The sequence below is a fragment of the Dendrobium catenatum genome, unplaced genomic scaffold, assembly GCF_001605985.2.
Source record: "Dendrobium catenatum unplaced genomic scaffold, ASM160598v2 fragScaff_scaffold_1035, whole genome shotgun sequence".
Taxonomy (NCBI): Eukaryota; Viridiplantae; Streptophyta; class Magnoliopsida; order Asparagales; family Orchidaceae; genus Dendrobium; species Dendrobium catenatum.
The window spans coordinates 515,825-539,979 of NW_021319497.1; the positions used below are offsets into that span (position 1 = coordinate 515,825).

Genomic DNA, 24,155 nt, shown 5'->3' on the forward strand with positions numbered 1-24,155 from the left:
TAAATAGTGGTCGAGAGGTAGCGCCTTCAGAACAAATTTTAGTTATATGGATATTTATGAAAAAAAATTCTACACTTTTACTTATAAATTTGTCCTCTAAAAATTAAGGATGGATCCGCCCCTGTACATATCGTCAGCCGTGGTTTAAAAGAACCATGTAGTATAGATGAAGCTAGTTAATCTTCTGAATCAGTTAATCCAACACTGAAAAGTTTGGTAAATCTGTTGTTGCTTCTTATAATGTTGAATAAAAATATAGTGCAGTAAATCATTGTCAGACAAGTTCGAACAGAGCAGATGCGATCTGAAAATAATGGTGGAACAATTAAATTTTGTGTAAGGTCATGCGCTACTTGACTCAATTATACACATTGTTAATACACTAAATAGTTCTGCATTATATTTCATTAATTGCATTTGTTTCTAATTGCGTCGGCAAGGCTCAGTTCCTAATATACTGCATTAATTGAGAACTGCTGTACCATTCACATATGAACATGTACAGGCTTGCAAAGAAAAAAAAAACCTACATTTTGCTTCTTTTTTTTTTCCAATGATGTAAATAAAAACAATATCGTTTAAAAAATGCTTATTGTAATGTATGATTTGATCTTAGACATCCAAATGAACTATATTTTTAGAATATTTTATATGATAAAAACTTATGGTGTTTGAGAAAAAAAATTTGTCTTAGCAACGTATGAAGATTCAATTCACATATAGATAAAAGAAAAAAATGTATGAGACACCAGAGTTCTTATATAAATAATTCATTATAGAACAAAAATTCACGGGGCGGCTAACTTAGGCTCGTTTGGGACAACTTTTTTATTGCTTCTCGAAGTAACTTTTTAGTATAAATTTTTTTTTTGGTACTAGAAAGCTGTTTTAAAAAGCAACAAAAAAACTTATCAAAACAAAGTCTTAGAAGCTACAATGTACTTGAAGTTAAAGAAATCCCTTTTTTCTGATAACCAGAGAAGTCAGAATTTTAAAGTTTAGAGCACTTGTTTGATCTTTTATAATTATTCCGACAACATTAGTTGTGCGGTGTTTTGAAGACAATAGTTAGTAATGTTCTAACAACAATGGTTGGGCAGTGGTATTGGAGCTTTGAGATTTTTGAAGCATTTAGGCTTTCTCGAATCACAAGCTAAGTCAGTCTGGCAATGGAGGCCGGCCAACAACAATGATGGTAGGAGGTGAACGTTGGCATCAAACATTAGATGAAGCTCTCGAGTTATTCAAAGCTTCGAGTTGTCGGCAAGCTTATATCCGAGCCTTCTTCATGTGGAGAATGATGATTTAGTTATAATTTCTTGTGAGTAGCATTTCCGTTAATTGAGCCAAAATCTCGTAACACTATATCAGACCACCCATATTAAAACCTTTTATCATAGACCTTTTATTAAGTATTTATTTGCCTTAAAACCTTAGAGTAGAGTGATTCTGGACTCGTTGGATTCATCTTATTAAACCTATCAATTTGATTATGAGCATACAATATTTGGAGATTATTTATTCTTTCAATTAATGTCCCAAAATTTTAAATTATAAGTGTTTGATTTGATCTAATGTGGACTTAGAACAAACCGCTTTTGACGTCATTGGATTCATCTTATTAAGACATTCAGTTCTACTAAAAGTTTGCTGAAGTCAAAGTTCACATGATCAATAATTTAATTTCGAGAAATTTCAATTTAAAATAATGCATTGAGATTCATACCGATCTAAGTAAAACTTTTGCATACATATCAAATACAAATAATTGTAAATCACTCATTAATTAATTACCATGCATGGTAATTAGGAAGGAGCATAAATTCTTCCTATTAATTAGCTTTCCATTTTTTTTCTCATCCTATTGTACATCTATGATCAACTGAACGTGCGCTTTAATTTATGTGCACTTGATGAAGATCTTGATCAAAACTAAGAAGGTTACATGACCAATATTTAACTAATCCTGCTTCTTGCTCTGCCAATCTGGTCTTCCAAGTGTGAACTCCAAGCTTGGGTTTATACTTTCTTTAACTGCCTTTGGTGAAACACTGGGTGATGAAAGGTCATTAACCTGCAAAAGAAATAAAAATTGGCAAAGTCATATTTCAGTATTAATGTTAATTAAATTTCTTAATTGTGATTAAAGCCAGACATATTTATTTTTAATATTATAATTAATTCTTTTAATAAAGCTATGCCTATTGTTTGAATAACTAAAATTTTAATAAATTTTTATAAAATTTCCCAAAATATCACCACATCAATGGAGGATGTTCATTCATGTAGTTACTATTTGAACAGAAAGTTCAGAATAAGAGGAATACCTCAACCTTAGCTGATAAGTTTTCTGATCTATTCTCATCAATCTCGTTTGGAATTGAATGCAACCAAATTCCCCTGCTGAATATCAAAAGAACATAAGAAAAAAAGTAAAGAACTCTGCTTATAATGAACAACTCTGCTTAAACAATCCTTAATCAAGCTGAATACAAGTAAAGAACTCTGCTTATAATGAAGAGTAAGCTGTGTCTTGCTGCACTTTTATTTGAAATGCTTAATTTCGTGGCTGAGCTAGTGAGCTGAAACATGTCTTCTATTTACTTGGCTTAAAAAAAAAAGTTCCAAAACATTCAATCTTTTTTAATAGATCATTCAAGCTGTGTGGTTTGAATCCATTTTCCTGTTGAAATAAAGACGAGAACAGATAAGGTACCACAAACTCAGATTCACAAAAAAACAAAAAAAAGATTACACATTTCTGCTTCATTACCGTATCAAGTTGGATAGCCTCTAGGATAGAATATACAAAGAGATTGTTTGGAGGCCTTATATTGCTATAGACTATGGATAGTACAGAAACTCTCAGAGAAAATAGGAGAATTCACTCCATTTGCCAAGTTCCAACAATGCTACGAGTGTCAGGGTGATCAACATTGAGTATAAGACTTTAAGGGAGGCCTCGTATTGCTTCATATTATCAAGGAGAGATTGAAGATATAAGGATAAAAAATCAAGCTTCTAAAGATAAATAGGGTCAATAAATAATAATTGGCTCTGCTTATGTGCATGAATATCTACTCTACAGTGAATGTGGAAAATTTAGGAGTGGTTTGGTTGTCTTAAAAATGAATGCACTGTAAAAAAAATTCAGTGTAAAAGAAATGCAAAGTGAAATGAATATTTTGAGATTATTTGAATGAGTGTAAAACGAATGCATGACTTTATTTTTTTTTCTTTTTTTGTTTGATTTGAAGCACTATAGAGAAATCATTCATTACCGGCGGAATTTTCTGGCGGTTAATTTTCCGGAGGCTTTCCGTCTCCTTTCAGACGGAAAATAATGAGACAACTTTTCCGATAAAATTTTCCGGCGATTTATTTTTAGTATATTTAATTTATTTAATAACTTGATTTTGTGTTTAAATATTGTTTAAATATAAAAAATTAACACTTAAAATGTATTTACCTCTTCATCAATTTGTTGGGTGTTTGAAACACTCCCCAATTCACACGGGTTCGAAACCCTTGGCAGGCGTGGGAGCGGGCGTTCAGCTGGGTTGGCGCGGGCGGGTTGTTGGGCAGCGTCTGTCGAGGTCAAATGAGCTGTTGTGGGTGGGAAAGCACGAGAATTTTTTTAAATTATTATTTTTTTTATTTTCCGCTGGCTTAATTCTGTCGGAAATCCATCGAAATTATTTTCCGGAGAAAATCGCCGGAATTTATTTTCCTACGCATGTTTTACCGGGGGAATTTTTTCCGCCGAAAAACTGCCGGAAAATGATCAATTTCCGCCTGAAAATTCCGTCGGTAATAGATAATTTTCCTGGAGTGAAGTGATTGCAATATAAAGTGTAAAAAGGTTGTGCCTGGGGTGGTGGAGCGGTAGTGGTCGGCTGTTGAGAATGAAGATGATGGCTGCAGCAACGTCTGATGATGATGGTTGCGGGCGACAGAGAGCGGCCGGCAGGTGGCGGTGGAAGCATTTGAGCAGTGTAAAGTGTTCTCCCTCAACTTAATCTAGAACGCTTTACCTAAAAAATGAACTAAAATGGAATAAACTGCATTTAGTTTACTTTACCTAAGATTTGCTTTTCAACCAACCAAGCATAAAAAAGTGAAAAAGAAATGCATTTACTTTACTTTGCATTCATTTTTCTTCCAACCAAACAACAATCCATTCAAGCTTCTCATCAATTATAGATAATGAGGTCAAATATGTTCGTGGTTTTTTGGATGATGTAGTGTAAAATAAATGCAGTGTAAAAAGAATGCAGTGTAAAAGAATATTTTGGAGTTATTTGGATAAGTGTAAAAGAAATGTATGACACTACAGGAAAACAGCTTAATTACGACGGAATTTTGGGTTCGAACCCCGCAGGAGACATTTCGCGCGGGCTGGCTACATCGAGCTGCTGGGCTTGGCGATCCACGCGTGGGTTGGGTCTACCGATCCGCGGTTGGGCGAATTTCTGGCGGCTGAGCTGAATGTTGGAGTAGCGGGTGGGCTTAGCTAGGCGGGTCCGATCAGGTTGAAATTTTTTGTTTTTTTTTCTTTACTTTACGGCGCAAAAAAAAATCAACCGGAAATATTTTTTCAGCGAAAAATTCGTCGGAAACATTTCCGGCGAATTATTCTCCGCCGGAAGGCCTTTTCCGACGCGTGTTTTACAAGAGAAATAATTTTCGTCGGAACTTCCCCGGAAATGTTAATTTCCGACGGATTTGGGGGATTTTTTCGACATAAATGGCCGTCGGAAAATGACGTTTTTCCTGTAGTGTGACTTTGCTTTTTATTTATTTGATTTGAAGTAAAGTGAATGCAATATAAAGTGTAAAAAGGTTATGCCCGGGGTGGTAGGGCGGCAGTGCTCGATTGTGGAGGATGACGATGATGGTCGCTGTGACGTCTGATGATAATGGCGGCAGAGAGCGACCAGTGGGTGGCGGCGGAAGCATTTGAGCAGTGTAAAGTTTTCTCACTCAACTTGGTCTAGAATGCTTTACCTAAAAAATGAACTAAAATGGAATAAACTATTTTTACTTTACTGTACCTTAGATTTGCTTTTCAACCAACCAAACACCAAAAAGTTAAAAAGAAATGCATTTACTTTACTTTGCATTCATTTTTCTTCCATCCAAACAACAATCAATTATAGATAATGAGGTCAAAGATGATTGTGGTTTTTGGATGATGCTCCCGAGTGCGAACCTAATGTTTCACTAACAAGGAAGATGTGGTGATTGATTTTAAGTGATGATAAAGAGGTTCTTTAGTATACTCCTTATGAGGAAGTAGTTGGAGGGGAAGTAGTTGGAGAGTGGGGTTTGTTGAACTTATTCAATTACCATCATAATTCTACTTTTACCCTGCCCGTTGTTACTATCACATTAGCAATCGTGGCTTATAGTACGTTAGATCCTATTTCAGATGCTACCTCGCTAGTGAATGTAGTAAATATCTTGATTGCTAGTGCCCATGGAGATTATCTAAGATTGATAAGGAAGAGATGTGAACAGCTTATTCTTTGACTTCCTATCCTTATAGATATTTTAAAGCAACCAATTAGAATGAGGAAAGGGAAACTGGCCGGTATTTACTTGGAATGAAAAGATGGTGAGTGGTTGATATAAGGTTTATAGAATATTATTGGAGAAAGCAATAACTTGAATGGTATTTCCTTAGAGTTGTACGTGATGGAAGGTTTGCTTATGAACCTATTCAACTACCATCATAGTTGAATCGTTGCCCTGCCAGTGGTTACTATGACATCAACAATGGTGGATTTTACTACTTTAGATTCTATTTTAGAGGCTATCTCACTAATGGATGTAGCAAATATCCTGATGGTTAGTGCACTATGGAGATTATTCGAGATATATAATGAAGAGATGTAGACATCTTATTATTTGACTTCACATATCCTTGTAGAGATTATAAAGCAAGCTATTTGAATGAGGAAGGGAAGTTGATAATTACCTGGAATGAAAAGAGGGTGAGTGGTTGATCTAGGGTATGGAGAAAGCAACAACTTGATTGGCATTTTGGGATGAAAGGGATATTTGGGTGGTAGAAAAATGGGAACTCTGATTTTTGGATAGATTTGGAATTGAAGATTGTAGGCTGTCAAAAGATGGGTCTTTCTTTGAGAAAATTAATGAGGAACTCTAGATCAAAGACTTTAGATATTAGGGAATTAATGGTGGTATTTTAATAGATTTTGGATCAGTGGTTGAGAAGTGATGATGATTTTAATTTGATTTCTCATAGTAGAAAGTTATTTCTCTTTATTATGATTTCATAAATGGTTTCTTAGGCTTGTTATGGAGTTGAGGCATAAATTAGATGATTATGAGGAATATATGAGATTATTTGGGGGATTTTAGATGATGTTGGATAGGTTTTAGGGTTGAGAAATGAGCTCACCATATTATTGTGGCATTGAGGAGCTTCCTTTTAAATGTCAATTTTCTTAGTGAGTTTCATCCAAAAGAGACTTCAAATATCATTAAAGTTCCTTGAGCCACGATTTGAGGCAAGTTCCGTGAGTTAAGCTCCAAGGGTGAGTTCTCTGAGTTGATATCCATGGGAAAGTTCCCTAAGTTTAAAGAACTCCCTAGAGTGTTCCTTGTCATTTTTGTGGATATCAATTTATGTTTGTTTCTTACAGTGCTTGATTTTTTATTCTTGACATTAGTTAATGGTCACCCCACATAAAAAAATGTTGGAATCAAATTTTTTGTGGGTGATGCTTGAGCTATTCTCACAAAACTCATGAGATTTTTTCGTAGATTAAAGGGAAGGGAAGAGAAGAGAAGAGGGTTGAGAGAGACAGAAAGAGAGAGAGAGAGAGAGAGAGAGAGAGAGAGAAAAATGGCCCAATGAAGCTCGAGAATTATAGAGAGAGACTTTGGATTTATTACCATCCTAAACTATTGAAGATCACTACACATGGGGGAAAACCTTAAAATAGCTTTCTAATCTTGAGGATTAATAGGATTATAGTAAAGGCTACTCTCAAAAAATAATAAAGTTATATATAACTTAATTTTTACATACATTTGGCTAAGACACTATAAATTATTTGTGGACAACAACAACTTTTGAAGCTTTTTGATATCTTTGGGTGCCCTTAACGAGTCTCCATAGGTGAATTTAATGAGTACCTTTATTGCCTTCTACAAGTGCTTAGGGAAAGTACATCACTGACAGGGTAAGAGTCATCCCCATCTATCAATTTATGTGAATGAACTTCTCCTGTTGATTGGATGCAGGGCTTCTCATACTGTGGTGAGTGCTACCAGGATGAGTGCCCCTCTTAATCGACTGCTCTTATGGTGAGTTTGCCTAAGTTGAATGTCTTTTGAGGAGAGTTCACGTGAGGCAGTTGACTTTTCGAGGAACTCTCACACGGGTCAACTTGACCTTGTTATTTATCCAAGTCTACATATAAGAATCTACAAATATTGTTCTAATTTTATAAGCCTTTATTTTACCTTTTATCAAGGTAGCTTTTGGGCACTATAAAAAAAAAAGATTCTACAACTAGCTATTTTATCTCTTACAGAACACCCTAAAATTTCGTAGTTAGCATCTTTCAAATCTTTTCTAAGAAAAGGAGAATCTCTAACGATCCATGTTGTTTGACTTTTCCTATTCATAAAAGATAAAAGAGATTAAGAGGCTACCATTAAAAAAAATGTGTTATGGTTATATGGGCCGAATTGGTTTTTTTAGGTTAAAAATTTTATAAAAAGATTTACGTTCTATAGATTTGCTATTTGATTGGGCATAATTAAAAATCAATATATATAACTTTGCCAAATAAGATTTAGCGAATGGAATCAATTGAATAGTAATTTTGTAATAATTTGCTATCATTTATAAAATGGAATTAGGGATAGCTTTCTTACTGCTTTGCTTTTCAAATTATAATCATAATTTTATTTGACAACAATTTTTTTGAGGCTTTCAAAAAAATTTGTACAAACAAGATGCTTTCTGTAACAACTTAAAAAAAAAAAAAACTTAGTCTCTACAGTAAATTTAGAAACCTATAAGAAAGTCATCCCAAATGAAACCTAAGACTTTAAAGCTTCACATAAAGGAAAGACTAAAAATGAGTGTGACGATTTATGATTTTTATTTTTATCATTAATTTTAAAACTATTTTATCAATTTTAATTCCTAGCTTGTTTTTTTTAAATAATATTTCTAAAGCAACTTTAAAAAAATTGAGAAAATATTGTCTAACTTTTCTTTTTAACTCAAATATATGCCAAAGTTTTGTTTGCTATTGCATCCGCAAAATTACTTAAAAAGAAAAATAAAACAACTCAAATAAAAATCAAAATAGTAATAATTTTATTATTATTATAATAATAACGAATGTCTCATTTGATTTAAAAAAAAATCAAATTCACAATAATCAAATTAAAATTTTTTACTAAAAAGTTGTTTTAAGAAGCAGTAAATAAGCCGTCCCAAATAAAGCCTTAGTGGGTACGTAACATATAAGATTTTTTTTTTTTTTTTACAAATAAATTTATTAAGAACACGAAGGATAAAATAATCAAAGTACTTATTCCACAACAACAACAACAACAACAACAAGCTCTTATCCCATTGCATGGGTCAGTTACATGAATATTTTTTCTCCATTGTATCCTATTGAGGGACAGATTCTCATTTACATTTAATTATAAAAAAACGTAATTTATTATTTTTTCAAGCCAACTATTTTTAAGTATATATCTAATTTTTTTTTAATATAAGTTAAATTTAATACATTATTATTAATGTTATATGCCACTGTAGCCACTCCAACCTTATTTTACTAATACAAACAAAATTTTAGGATGGGTACTCTTCCTAAATCAACCTATTTATTATTAAAATAGCTGTATTCGAAATATTCTATTCAAACCAAACAGCCCCTCAATCATTCAAAATGTTTGCAGGCATTGACCCTTTAACAGTATTCTTTAGCATTATAGCCAAATAGACTATGAAAACATTGATACAAAAAGATATTAAAGAATTTTCAAACCATTTTTGCAAACAAATATAAACGGACAAAAAAAAGACTGAAATATTTTATGAAGAAAGTCTCAAATAGTTGTTTATAAACTTTCCTATGACCAAGTTTGTATGAAAAGAGAGTTATTTTCAGATGAAAATAACAACGAAAACATCAAAATTTTTATTCTAATATGTGAGATCGGCTATATGAATAATTTTTCTCAATTAATAAAATAAAATAAAATAAAATATTTTTACCAAAAATTAGTTATTCATCATAGCATAAATAGCTTCAGCATTTCTGCAAAGATGTGAGAAATTCCTTCAAAGCATTTTGTGTCGAATATATAGAAAGCTAAAATCATTATTAAAAATTGATTTATAATTATAATTTATTTAAGAAATATGATTAAATGCAACAATGGCATCTTTTAATTAATGACATAATTTACTTGTTAGATTTCCTGGAAAGCTCAATAAATTTTTAGTCATATTAATAATAATTAAGGTTTCTTTCGGAACAGTTCTTACTGTTTTATGAAGCAACTAACTAAAAAAAATTTGTACTAAGAAATTAACTATTTCATAAAACAATAAGAAAGTTGTCACAAACAAAATATAAAATTCATCAAAAAAAGCTAGATTAAACATGTGATCGATGATGTTGGTTTCTTCACAAACTTTTAACGGAATTGAGGAGGTGGAAGCTTGGTTGGCCAGATCTAACAAGTGATCTAAACAATGTATTGACAACTATTTCCTACAGGTTGTATTGGCTATATGTTGCGTATAATTATAGGCTATAGGATGTAATAGGATTAAGAAATAAAAATTTGAATTCAGCTCTCTCCTCTCTTTCCCTCTCCCCCTCCTCCCACAATAAGCTCAACAAGGAAGTGCTTCTTCCTTTCATTCAAAATCCTAACATTTAGCTTCATAGCCTACCAGTTGGAGGAAACCGAGCTAGGTGGAGGAGGAGGAGGCTAGGTTTTCTTGTCAAAAGAAATCGATTCAGAGCCTCGTTGAAGCGATCAAGTTCAAAGGATGGGTCCGGCATCTGGTCGAATGTGCACGGTAAGGGCGAACGGGAGCTCGTCTCCGCTACTGGTTGTTGGGGGGCAGAGTGATGAAAGGTGGCCGATTCTAGGTCAGCAGCAGCAGCTGTAGGAAGACAGGGACGCTTCTTCGGGGCCTGCACAAGGTGGAGCTTCCAGAAGCAGCGGAGGAAGAAGCACTTCCTTCCTTCGGAAACTGCGGTTGTTGCATAGGGTGGAGCTAAAAAAAATGTTAAGAACTTGAATGAGAGGAAGAAGCACTTCCTTCTTGAGCTACTTGTGAGAGGAGGGAGAGAACTGAATTCAAATTTTTATTTCTTAATCCTATTACAACCTATAGCCTTTAATTATATGTTATAAATAGATACACCAATGACAATACAAGCCATTCAAGAAACTAAGAAAAGTACAATTCTAAATTTTAGACCAATATCAAACAATCTTTACCTTAATTCTAGATTTATACAACAAAAAAAAGATATATGCTGTCCACGCAGAGGAGCCCCGTCAGTCTTCCTCTCTAATAGCGCCCACCAGATGGTTAACACCACTGGGTTTCTCTAGGATTTAGGATTACATCTTAGTTAAAATACTCCTTAGGCATAACTGTTTTAGTTTGTTAGCTATTTCTAGAACCTTCTAAGTTTCTTTAGGTTTCTCTACTTAATTAGTATAATAAAATAGAATGGTTGTAAGAAGAGATATATGAATATTTTTGTTTCTTTAATTGAAATAGTATTTTCATTATTCTTAGGTGTTTGAGATGTTTATATAGCTCTTAGAGATGTCTTCTTCAGGTATTCTCCCTACATCAGAATGGTATCAGTGCCATTGTAACCCTGGACACCGATCAATGTTTGGATGCTTGGGGAAGACCATGGATGAAGGAAGATATACAACCTTGACGATTATCGAGGTTTTGATGTTTTTCTGGGCAGTGGAAGTGTGAGTCACAAGATGATCTCCATCAGCAGACAACCATACCGGCAATTTGATCTATACCGACGGCAACTGAACACTTCCCGCGATTTAGATCTGATCCCGCCATCACCTTTACATCTCGCGACTACAAGCCCAACTCTATTCCGGTCCTGTCCCGTCCAGCACACAACTACGTGATGCCCCGCATGCACGCGTCTGTTTTCTCACATTCGATTCGTTATGTCCGTCCATAACCAAAGCCTTGTGATATGGGGATTCGCCTTCAGCAAATGCGAGACACCCGGACGATCCCACCATCCGCCTTCTCCGCATGCAAGACACCGTTCCCCCACTCCCCTCTTCGTCTCACGCAATCCGAACCCTCCACTCGCTCAGATTCATTTCACCCTGACAACCTCACTTCGACTTCTACTCGGCTCCGCTCGTGCTTCGTCTTTCTTCATACTGGTGGAGAATGATGCAGAGCATTTATTTAAAATACTCCTTAGACATAATTGTTTTAGCTTGTTTTCTATTTCTATAACCTTTTAGGACGTTTCTCTACTTGATTAGTATAAATAGAATGGTTTTAAGAAGAGATATATGAATGATATTTTTGGAATTAAAACATTATTTTCACTTTTTTTAAGTGTCTGAGCAATTTAGCTCTTAGATCTATCTTCGTCAGGTATTCTCCCTACATCAAAGAACTTGAAGGTACCATGTATTGTAGTTGGTGGTGATGTGTTTTGTGATTGGATATGTTGATTATGATGTGATTTATTATTGTTGCGTGGTATGTGGCTGACTTGGAGGTGTTTTATTAGGAAGCCATTTGCCATGAAAGGATGGTGTTCGAGTGGTAATAAGTCAGGGTTCGGTCAAGCGACAACTAGGCTAGCGTGAGGGATAGACTCATAAGTAAGAGATTATGAATTACAGGTCAAGGGGGGCCGGTTCACATGAGGGCTAAGACTTCGTTTGGACGACTTTTTACTGCTTCTTAAATTAGTTTTTTAATATAAAAATTAAAAATTAAAAAAACTACTCTAATATAAGCAGTAAGAAAGCCCCTCTCAAACAAAATCTAAGGCTCATGAGAAGAGAGATCTTGAAGGGAGTTATTTTGATTCAGGGATGAAGGCATCGACTCTCAGAAACCATGTGAGATGTTCCAGAATAATTTAAAATGGGCATCATAATCATCCTAAAAAAATAATACAATAAAAGATGAAAAAGGACAAAACATAACCCAAGAAGCATGCATCACACCACATTAAAATACTGCGATAAAATCAAGAGAAGCTTGAGCTCCAGTCAAGGACAGTAAATGGCTTTTGTAGTCTTATGCAATGCAAAATACGAAAAATTATTAGGTGCGATTTCCGAACTTATCCGTAGGTCAATTTAGATGCACCACTTCATTCAATGCACAATACATTGGATGACATGGTGCGTCCGGGACCTCCGAACTCGTTCAGATGCTGCACAGAATAATCTCTCGCAAAATACAGCCTCTGGAATGAACCTTTTATTTTTTTTAATTATTTTAGCTCAGTATGTTCATCAATTTTCTTAATCAGGTCATACTCATGATCATCAAAATAATAAAAAATATATAACACAGCACATATTTTCTTTTACCAAAATTATGATATTCTAAACAGAAGTAAATAAGGGGAAATGGAACCAAATTAATCCAGAATTCGTTAGCTCACCTTGATGAGTTGCTCCTTTTTGCAGAAGTGTAGTCCATGTCATGAACTGTCATGGTTTGATTAGATCCTCTGCTATCCATCAGCCGTCCAAAGCCAAGGTCACGGGTTAAGTCTTCTTCTCCTGAGCCGTCTGATTGGCCTTACAAATTAAAGTTCTTATATGTTTTGATATAATCACATAATTAACCTCTTAATGTTAATTATACGTGGCTAATTTAGTATTAAGAAATATCTCACCTGAGGAAGCTGCAGCTTTCTCAGTAGTCTTCACTGTTCTATACATCTAGTGGCATAAGAAAGAAAACGATTATATTAAAGAGAGAAAGCAGTAAGAAAATAGCAAAAGATGACAATGAGAGCACGTCTAAATAAAGTCGGATTCGTACAATTGGCTTACAAAAGAATTGAAAAAAAGTCGCAGAAGCTCAATCTCCATTATTCATAGTTTACTACCGTTTTCTTCTCTTTTCTTCCCCATTCGTCATTGTATTTGACTCCTTTGATAATGTTTCAATTATGTTGGCTATCTCCATCATTGCCCAATGATTCCTTTCTCTCTCTCTCTCTCTCCCTCTTTCTCTCTTTCTCTTACTCTCTCTCTCTCTCTTACACGCATTTCATGTCTATAGTTTTAAGATGATCCATCTTTTCATTCATTAGGTCAGCCACGCATTTCACTGCATCCCTTAACATCAGAACAAACTGAGAGATGGTTCTGTCTATCAACTGGAAGAAAAAAAAGTTGGTAACTTGTAGTTTCCTCCATCAAGAAAAACAATAGGAGAAGAAGAAGAAGAAGAGGAGGAGGAGGACGGGAGGTAGAGAAAGGAGGAATAGAAATAGAAGAAAAAGAAGAAGAACAGGAGAAGTTAACGATGCAAACCCTTGGCTCATTTTCCACTCAGAATAGCGGAAAAGTACTCTTCAAACCCAAGCGTCCACAAACTTCAGAATCGAACTAATCTGATTAAAACTACATTAATAAAGAATTAACAATTAATCATACCTGCAGATGGCTCTTGACATGGGCGAGAGTAAGATCTTTCACATCCATGAGCTCAAGAACTGATTTTGGTGTAGCTCCTATGAATAAAAAAAAAACCACATACACAAAATTAGATCTTATAAACATATTTACGATGGCGATGGAGCTATACCAAACATACTCTCATGTCCACCAAGTAACTCTACAGCATGCACAAATCGAGCATGTAGAGTAGTCGTCCACCTCATCCTCGGCGCCCTCATACTCCTCCTCACTGGAAGCCTCCACATAAGTCTAGATCTCAGTGTTGTGTTGTACTGATTTTGGGCGCTATAAGAAGGCATTTTTGGGAGCAAGGGGAAGGAGCTGTTGCTACTGCTGGTATTATTGCTATAGATTGGTATTCCCTTTATCGATTTAGAAGCTTTTCGAAGCTCCTCTAATGGCGGAGAAGAAGAGCTGGAGAGAGAGAGCTCAGTCTGGGGTTGGGGTGAGTCCACGCTGATGCTTAGAGAGAGGTTAGGGGATGGCATGGAATTAGTGGTTTCTGTAAAGAATTCTTCGACTTGCATTGGGGATATGATGGATGTTAGAGATTGGTCGAACGAGTAAAAGTTGAGGAAGAAGAAAGTGTAGTGTTTTCTTTTATTTTTTCTTTTTTTCTTTTCTTGGAGATGGGGAACATAACGCGGGCCTACAGCTTGAATTAGATGAAGTGAAACAATACAGGTGAAATAATATGTGGTGTTGGAAGGTAAAAAAATAAAGAGATACTCATAGTAAAGACAAATTAAGCGAAGTGGTTGACAAAGTTTCTGCTCCGAATTCAATTAATTTTCTGCTCTCTAGTTAACATGAAAATAATACTATATAAAATTATAAATAATCACTGTATGAAAATTAGTCATTATTGGCGACTTTTTCAAGTGGAATTGGGTGAATTTGTCGCAGTAATGAGGTTTTCCGGCGGCTTTTCGTGCGGTTTTTTTTCAGTCGGTATAAACCGCATAGGAAACTAAAACCGACAGTTTATTTCCGACGGTTTTTTTGGCGGTCATAGCTGCCGGAAATGTCACATTTTTTTATCTAAAATGTAAGAAGAAAAAGCTGCCGGAAAGGCATTGGAAAATCTACAAAAAAATATTTGGACATTTTTCGTCGTAAATTGCCGGAAGGTCGTCAGAAAATAGTGAATATTAAGAGTGTCAATAACATATCAACCGCTCAAATTCAATTTTCACCCGAGATTGATCTGATTTAAATCCAATCGATACAATCCTACTCATTTAATAAATGAGTTAAAATGATGGATCTAAACCCAACCTTATAACCCATTTAGATTATAAAAAAAATTTAACTTGTCAATTATAGAGTTTATGTTAATAAATCAAAATTAAAATAAAATTTTAGGAAAAAATAACCAAATGGGTTACCATATGGTGAAAATCGAATTTGTGTGATTAATTGAACTTGCCCCTCCAATTAATTGGGTGGGAATTTTGAACCCGAATCCGATTTTTTTAAGTCGTTCTAATCAGATTGTCATGTTATCATTTGTTGATGCATCAAATTAAGCTTACAATTAAAATTAATATTTATGCCATATTTTTTTATTTTATTAAGGTCACATGAGTTTCCAAGACTATAGTTTATGGAAATTTTTAAAAGTTTCAATATTTTTGTTAGACTATAAGCTTAGAAAGTAGCATTTTTTTTCAAGAAATATATCATTATTCATAGTATGTTGTATTAAGAAAATCTTAATGAGATGACAATATATTATTCATAACATGATTTCATAGGATTGAGTTTAATTCAACAATTATTTTTATTAATACAAGATTTTATATGAAAAATCTGAAGCAATTAAAAAAATTCGAGGGGAAATACAATTAAAATAGCTTTTATCAAAGTTAAAAGAAAATTAAAAGATACCATACTTCCAATCTGGAGGAGGCATCCACAAAAGTAGAAGAAATGAGGTTATTGTTGGGATATTCTGCAGTGGATTTGTAAGGAGAAATTATTCTGTGCAGACGCTGAATGTCGTCCTGAGACCAATCAGAATGAGTCATGTCGGTACCGTGCTCGGTATTGCTGACATGGCTCATTCTAATTGGTCTCCGAATATAAATATATATTCGACGTTAGCACAAAATAATTTCTTCTTTATAAGAGGAGCATTTCGGGCTAATATAAAGAGTCCTTCATTTAAGACTTCGTTTGAATAATTTTTTTATTGTTTTATAAAACATTTTTTATATAAAAATCTCCCTAATCCTTAAGCATTCTAATTCTATCTCCTCCCGTTCCCCAAAATATTCTCTCCAGAAATTGCTGCAGCTCTACGGTAGCTGTGTAAATTGCTACACGCCAAATCACATATAGCTTATTATTTTTATAGTTAGTTGACTCACAGAAATCCGAACACAAGGTTTTATAAAGGCTTATTATGGTTAGCGATACTCAGCTTTTAATGTAATAAATTAAAGCATTTCGATCGAGACAATTAATTGGTGTTAATCACAACACAAATTTACGATTCTCAAAAGAATTATGAGCAGTTGAGTACACCCATATGGTCCTATACATAATTCTTTTTGGTCTATTGGTTGGAAGCTTTGACTATCAACTAAGATATTTTAGATTTGAGTCATACATATGTGATGTGAGTGTGAGCTTGTCTTTTTTAATGATCTAAATATCCTAAAAAACAAAAGAGTACACCCGTATATTTTACTAAATATTGATTGATAATTTTGCTGCTAGACAATCAATATGTGTCAAGCCGACAAATTTTTAAGAGTGCTAGACTTCATCACGTCGGACATTCTAATTTGACTATAATAATTATATATATATTTCTCATTTTTTGTTTGCAATGTATGTAACAAAATGCGTGATGCTCAAGCCACATATGAAACATATAAATAAGGAATTCAGTACACATTTTTTTATTATCAAACATATTTTAAATCCTAGAGTTTCTTACTCTACAATTCTTGTCTCTTTATTTTTATTTTTTCACTCACTATTCTTAGTATAGTTCGGTGTGATTCATGAATAATTTTGGATTCAACATCCTAAAGATGCAGCGTTCATGGAGCTTGCCATTAACTAGAAGAGAAGTACTACATTAAACAAAATAATATCGAAGTGGAGAAGAATATATTAACATGAATAACCAACCAGGAGTCATGACTATTCATCAACTTATTAAATTCTAGGAGAGGATGACTCAAATGATCTTTGGAGCATTATAGAGGATACTAAGAACCACTCCTATAATAGTGAAAATACCTGATCGATCCTCTACCTTTATATTGAGAAGAAAAAGACTTGATGGAGATGGAGATAGGACCTTTGCTTCAGTTGCTGATGAGATATATTATCAAATAGTGATAAGTTGACAATAATTGTGAAAAGGAGCTCTCTATTAGTCAATATCTTCTCATTTCTCTTACTTTGAGTTGGGTGTTTCTCTTCTTGATATGAATAATGCATTAAAGTGTATGTTATTCTTCACTAATTTCAAAGAATTACATTTGAGGTGATTCTCATGCATCGATCCCACTTGGCGTCATAAGCTCTTTCACCAAGTTCAAGTGGTTGTTCATGATGCAATTCACATGCTAGCAAGGGCCTCTAGAAACTCTCAAGCCTTATTATAGATGAGGCAAGAACTGAGTGAGTCATTTAGGGGTTTTTTTTATTTGATTTTGGAAGGGTATACATGCATGCTGTGAAAGATCAGGTATATATCCGCCGGAAAGTCCGACGGTAATGGTTTGTTTTCCTGTAGTGCTATGAGAAGGGCATTCCTGGTATGTGTTCAACCTATGGAAGCTAAGGACTTCAACTGAGTTGGTTGAGCTCGGTAATAGTCATATAATTGTTAATGAGAAAAATATAGAGATTGTTGCCTCTAATGTTGCTGAGAGGAAAGAGAAAAGTCATCCAAGAGAAAAATTATAATAATTTTCCAAGGACCATAGAAGTCATACTAGGAGTCTTAGGGTTGAAAGAAGATTTAATTTAACATGATTAGAGGAAACTCACCCGACAAATGAGAACTCATCCCTTTGATAAAGAATCATGCAATGAGAAATGCTACAATGATCATCATGGCAAGAGGTTGTTGCTGCCTCTAATCCACCACTAATGACTATAACTTTGCTAATTTTTTCAATGACCAAGTTAGTTAATACCATTCAAAATAAGGACTTCTTTAAAAGGTCAGTGTTCATGAGAGTCAATGGTCACCTATGTGACCAGTTAAAGTACTACACTTACCTTGGTGACTATGGCCATGATATTAAAGAGCATAAAAACCTACAAAACTTAGTGCAGGACCTCATCAAGTTAGTTAGTTTTGCATATGAAGGAAGGAGACCAGATCCGTAACAAAGTAGTCCCAACATAAACAATTCACATTATTGGGGTGATTCTGGCTACCATTCATAGAGGATCTAACAAACAAGCTTCTCAGGAGCAAGCCTTAAGAACTTTGGTCTAAATAGGTAAACTCCGTGAGTGCCGCAAGAGTGCCTACTATTACTTATTAATCAACTATTCTATGATTTTAATCTAGATTTGTTTTGAGAAAAATCTATTATAATTTTTTTGTGACTTTAGATCTTCAACTCAAAATCTCAATTTTAATCATTATTATTTCATCACGTGATCTATAATATAGATTTTGCCTTATTTTCATGGCTCATCAACCATTGTCTAATTAGTCCATCTTTTGACATTAATTACATTTAAATTGATTAAGCCGAGTACATTTGATTTAATTTGGGTGTACAACTCAATTATTTCCTATAATTAGTGGTGGAACTAATTAAGGGTGCGATGGGTTGACTGTCAAGAAAATTCTTAGAGTGCAACTAGGTTAGCCCAATGAGGGCATCTGTTATGAAGGCTTCATGGTATGGTGATGAAGATTATTATTTCTTTAATGGCAGAATTCAAACCATATATTTTACAAGTTACCTCTCATCATTAAAAAAAGAAGTATATAACAGCACAAGAGGGATAACTCCCAAGGAAGCTAAATGCTAATTTTTAAAGGCACCAAGTCATCAATGTTATGGTATGCAAAACCATCACAAAACCAGAAGAGATGCCAAGTAAAAAAAATCTTTTAAACACTTTTTAAACTTGTGAAAATCAAATCAAACATAAAATTTGAAGTTAAGGTTCAAGGTTCAATGGTTCAACAAGGCTGAGCCAGATGTTGTAAGAAATATTAAAATTATTTAAATAAGATCTGAATGATATAATAATTATGCAATAATATAAATTTGTGATTAAAATATAAAAAGAAATCATTCATAACTAATATCTTTTGTATTTTGTCTAAATATATATCTCTCTAAGAACCACCTTCTCTCTTCTTTCCTTACACTCAAATTTCATTACATTCTCCCTATAGCTCTCGATCTGCAAGTAAAATAAAGTACAATCCAATACCATCCACCGAACAAAATGGAATTCAACACTCCAGTCAACATATCACAATAATAATAGCTTATTCAACTCAAAAATTTTAACAATAAATTTAAACCCATGAAACTTGGATTATTATTATCATTCTCCTCCAATCATATATGCATTCAAAGGTTCAAAATACCAACCAACCATAGACTTTTCTCTTTTTATTTTGTCAACATCACTTTCCTTTCATTATTGAATGCACTGTTGCGTATTCATTCCCATAATCAGTGCATGTCTTGTGTAGCTGCTTCTAATGTCACATCGCACATTATGTTTTGCCTGCCCTCATAGTAAAGGAATCATGAGCAATGACCATTTTTTTAGACTTGATGATGTCGACATAGCTCAATTATTCTAAGTTTCTTTGAAAGGTCACACCCACCATTCTACAAGCATAAATGTTATAATTCCTACCTTCGGACTCTTCATTCCATTAAATAAATCAACTTATATATATATATATATATACCCCCCTGCAAAATGATGGTTCTTGGATAACCGTCATTTTGAGACGTAGTTGATGAAAACGTTTTGTGGATAGGGGTTTAGTTAGAATATCAGCTACTTGATCGACGGTACTGATAGGAAGAAGACGAATGTTGTTGTTAATGATCTGATCTCGAACGAATTTCTGATCAATTTCGATGTGCTTTGTGCGGGCATGAAAAACCGGATTGTTGGCCAATGCAATCGCAGATGTGTTGTCACAATGCATATCCGTCGGCTGTTCAGAAGAAATGCCAAATTCAGCTAGGAGGCGCTTAAGCCAGATGACATCGGCAGTTAATGCAGCAAGCGAACGATATTCTGACTCAGTAGAGGATCTTGCTACGGTAGACTGCTTTTTAACCGTCCAGCTAATGAGATTCTGTCCCAAGAAGGAGCAGTAGCCAGAAATAGATTTCCGAGATTGTGGATCACCAGCCCAATCGGCATCTGAAAAGGAATTTAGTAAAAGATTAGATTTGATGATAGGAATACCAAAATCTAACGTACCTTTTATGTATCGTAAAAGTCGTTTCAGCAGATAGAAGTGAGAGGGCATCGGATTATGCATGTTTTGTGATAGCTGATTAATACTAAATGCGATATCCGGCCTTGTAATGGTAAGGTACTGTAAGGACCCAATAATCCGCCTGTAGAGAACGCAGTCTGAGAAGGCAGGATCCGGAGGAATGTTATCGGGAAGCTTAGTGCAATTTGGGTTAGACAGCCCTTTGCAATCTTGCATATTAGCCTGTTGGAGAATATTCAGTGCATAGGATTTCTGGGACAAAAAATAACTACTATGCAATCGCTTAATTTGAATACCCAAAAATTCATGAACTTCGCCAAGCCGTTTGACATCAAATTTTTTACTAAGTTTGAGAATCATGGAGGAAATAGTAGCAGTGTCATTTCCCGTAATAAGAATATCATCGACGTATATAAGAAGAAAAAGTAAAATACCGTTTGAGTTGTAAATTAAAAGTGAAGGGTCAGCCTTACTGTGAACGAAGCCGAGAGAGAGAAGATGATCGGTGAGCGTATTGTACCATTGACGCGGTGCTTGCTTGAGCCCATAGATTGCCTTATGAAGCAAACAGACGTAGTCCGGATTCAAAGCATCCTCGAAGCCTTTAGGTTGAGTCATAAAAACCTTTTCCTGAAGAAGCCCATGTAAGAACGCATTGGCAATATCCAATTGTTGAACCGACCATTGATGATGAATAGCAACGGTGAGAAGGATGCGTATCGTAGGGAGCTTGGCGACTGGACTAAAAGTCTCAGTATAATCAAGACCGAATTCTTGATTATTGCCGAGAGCAACGAGACGCGCTTTGTGTTTAGCGATTGAACCATCCGCATGATGTTTTAAACGATAAGTCCACTTGCAACCTATGACGGATGTGTTTGAAGGTCGAGGAATCAGACTCCAGGTACCTTGACGCTGTAAAGCAAAAAATTCTGCAGCCATAGCACTGCGCCATTCAGGATGCTTATTTGCCTCAGTATAGCAAGATGGCGTAAAGTTCAGATTGGATATGATAGTTTTATGATGAAGATTCAATCATTGAATAGGTTTGAGAGAGCCAGTTTTTGTGCGCGTGACCATGGGATGTAGAACAGGTGCTGGAAGAGTAGATGAAGTCGTGGACGGTTGCTGTGACAAAATGGGCAAGGGAGAAGACATCGGTATGACAGACTGAGAGGAGTTGGAGGATTGATTGATAGTATTTGAAGAATGAGATGATGGTATGAGCACAGAATTAGGCAAAAGAAGAGCAGGTGGAATGTGTGACTTAACAGAAACAGAAGTGGGAGAAGAATGTTTAGAAAAAGGAAAAGAATCTTCGATAAAGGTTATGTGGCGAGATATGGTGATACGTTGGGTTTCGGGATCAAGACATTTGTATCCCTTGTACTGATCCGAATACCCTAAGAAGATAGCAGAGGGTGCTTTAGGCTGAAGCTTGTGCCGTTTGTGCGACGGTAGGAGAGGGAAGCACTCGCAGCCAAATACCCGAAGAGTGCTATAATCAGGTTTGGTGTTGTGAATAAGTTGGAACGGAGTGCGATTGTGTATGAGTTTGGAAGGCATGCGATTGATTAAGTACACGGCAGTGGCCACAGCTTCCGGCCAGTAGATGTAGGGAACGGAAGCCGTGGAGAGAAGCGTCCTGGTTGTTTCAATTATATGTCTATGTTTACGCTCCGCAGCGCCGTTTTGCTCAGGAGTGTAGGGACACGATACCTGATGAGTAATACCATGAGTAACCAAAAAATGACGAAAATCAGCATTAGGAAATTCAGTACCGCCATCAGAACGAAGCATACGTATAGAATGAGAGGTAAGTTTTTCTATGCAATTTTTAAAAGCAATGAAGATATTAAGAACTTCAGTTTTAGTACGCATAGGAAAAATCCAAACAAAATGCGAGAAATCATCAAGAAACAAAACATAGTACCGAAATCCATGAACTGATACTACTGGGGCAGGTCCCCATACATCTGTATGAATCAGTTCAAGGATTCGTGTGCTACGATTTACAGATTTTGGAAAAACTAGTTTATGAGCTTTGGCAGAATTACAAACAGAACAAGAAAACAATTTTCTATGTATTTGAAGATGTGGATTGGAGGCAGAGATGGAAGCAGTGGTTCTTGAGTTGGGATGTCCGAGTCTTCGATGCCAGAGAGACGTAGAATCAGCTGCAGCGGAAAGAGCAAGTGGCTGAGGCGACTTTGACGCAGCAGGAATAGCATACAGGCCGTCTCTACAGGGTCCGTGTAACAGCACTTGATGAGTCATCGAATCCTTGATAGTAAAACCATGTTGATCAAAAATTATGGTAATCCTGTTATCTTGAATCAACTGAGATATGGAAATAAGATTAAAATGAAAAGACGGAGAATGAAAAATTTTTGATAAAACCAACTTACGAGATGGGGTCGGTAACAATCCTTCACCGGAGTGACTTATGTTAACCGATCGCCCATCACCGACAGTAACAGAGTCATTGCCATTGTAGGGGTTCGCAATGTGCAGATTGTCCAGAGAATTCGATAAATGGGAGGAGGCACCAGAGTCCAAGAACCAGTTGGATGAAGCATTGTCAGATGTGGCGAGGAGAGCTGTCTTGGATTGAGATGAGGTGGAAGGAATGTACTGAGGATTAAGGCGATGCCAACAGTTTGGAGCAGAATGTCCCCGTTTGAGGCAGATCTGGCATGAAACTTGAGCATGTTCGTTTGTTCGCTGAGGATTCGCATTGCTGGACGACTGCTGACGACCTCGCGAACGACGACCGCGTCCACCTCGGTAGGTATAAAGCGCCATCTTGGATTCTTGAAGGGCTGTTTCTCTCGCTGCTTCTGTCGAGACGTGAATCTCTTCACTGATCAACAGTGAATAAAGATTATCCAAGCTTAGCGGATGGACCATAGTGCGGATCGACGTTTTAAAGGATTGGTAGGAATTGGGAAGACCCTGCAATATGTACAGGATGACATCTTCATCGTCGACGTTTGATCCGGCAGCGGTGATTTGATCCACCAGGGACTTAATCTCCGATAGGTACTGCGTCATTGTCTGATTCTTGAGAGATACATGGTGCAATTCATTCTTTAGCTGGATTACCTTGGAGCGATTTGTAGCTTGAAATCTTGTTTCAAGAACGCTCCAGATTTCAGCGGTAGTAGCGAGATTAATGACGTGAGGAAGCACAGAAGATGAGATTGTAGAGCATAGCGCAGCAGCCAAATTTTGATCAATCAAGATCCATTTCTTGCTGTTATTGTTGTTTGTGTCGGATCCATCGAGAGGATGGAGAGATTGATCCAAAGAAGAAATGGTAGGATCAAGAAACTTTTCAAAGCCATTTGCCTTAAAAATTTTGAGTATCTGAGACTTCCAGAGTGGATAGTTATCAGATACAAGTTGTGTAGAAACAATGTGTTTGAGATTTGAAATCACAAACTTGAGGGAGGAGGGTATAATGTGATCCTCCAGATGCATAGTTGCCGATCTGTCTTCGGTCTGAGCTGTAGACGAGCTTGCCATGATAGAACATCAGATGACCAAGTTCGCCTGCTCTGATACCATGAAGAAATCTGCAAGCTAAACCTGCGGAGTTCTTGAGCAAGAAAGCAAAGAGGAAGAAGATAAGAAATGACGAGACAGCTAAAACAGAAAATGGAAAACTGTATTATTTCCTCTATCTTTTACGGCCGGCCTAGAGCTCTATATATAGAGTCTTATACATATAATAGTACAACCCGAAGCCAAACAAATAATGCCAGGTGGAAAATAACTCTCTCTCTCTCTCTCTCACATAGTTGCGTATTAAATTTTCGTACAAAACTAGGACGCTAAACTCTATATCTCTCTACAGCCTCTAATATTCCACTACGCAAAAATATATTTATTCTCAACTTGAAATTAATTCAATTATTTATTTGCTTGTAATACATAA

General features: G+C 35.6%; 1 protein-coding gene across 9 annotated transcripts; it reads right to left on the reverse strand.

Moving 5' to 3' along the window:
* Positions 1 to 1,699: 1,699 nt before the first annotated feature.
* On the reverse strand, positions 1,700 to 14,409 carry LOC110110172 (transcription repressor KAN1). Of its 9 annotated transcripts, none has more exons than XM_028698027.1 (6): positions 13,874 to 14,409; positions 13,723 to 13,799; positions 12,954 to 12,999; positions 12,717 to 12,846; positions 2,328 to 2,403; positions 1,700 to 2,077 (listed from the first exon to the last, which is right to left on the reverse strand). In XM_028698027.1, the coding sequence occupies exons 1-6, from the start codon at positions 14,271 to 14,273 to the stop codon at positions 1,961 to 1,963; spliced, it is 846 nt and encodes a 281-aa protein (XP_028553860.1). In that variant the 5' UTR covers positions 14,274 to 14,409; the 3' UTR covers positions 1,700 to 1,960. The 9 variants fall into 9 exon arrangements, 8 of the variants coding, with proteins under 8 accessions (XP_028553860.1, XP_028553861.1, XP_028553856.1 ...); XM_028698028.1 differs by having other exon boundaries at positions 13,883 to 14,407; XM_028698023.1 differs by having other exon boundaries at positions 2,328 to 2,400; positions 12,717 to 12,855; positions 13,874 to 14,407.
* Between the last annotated feature and the right edge of the window lie 9,746 nt (positions 14,410 to 24,155).

What these genes read in the sequence shown, in the direction of transcription:
- LOC110110172 (XM_028698021.1), bottom strand. Translation starts at nt 14,273, where the DNA reads ATGCAAGTCGAAGAATTCTTTACAGAAACCACTAATTCCATGCCATCC. An exon ending in TGGACATGAGAGTATGTTTG is followed by an intron (nt 13,800 to 13,873) that starts GTATAGCTCCAT and finishes TTTTATTCATAG; the next exon opens with GAGCTACACCAAAATCAGTT. An exon ending in GAAAGCTGCAGCTTCCTCAG is followed by an intron (nt 12,856 to 12,953) that starts GTGAGATATTTC and finishes TTAATTTGTAAG; the next exon opens with GCCAATCAGACGGCTCAGGA.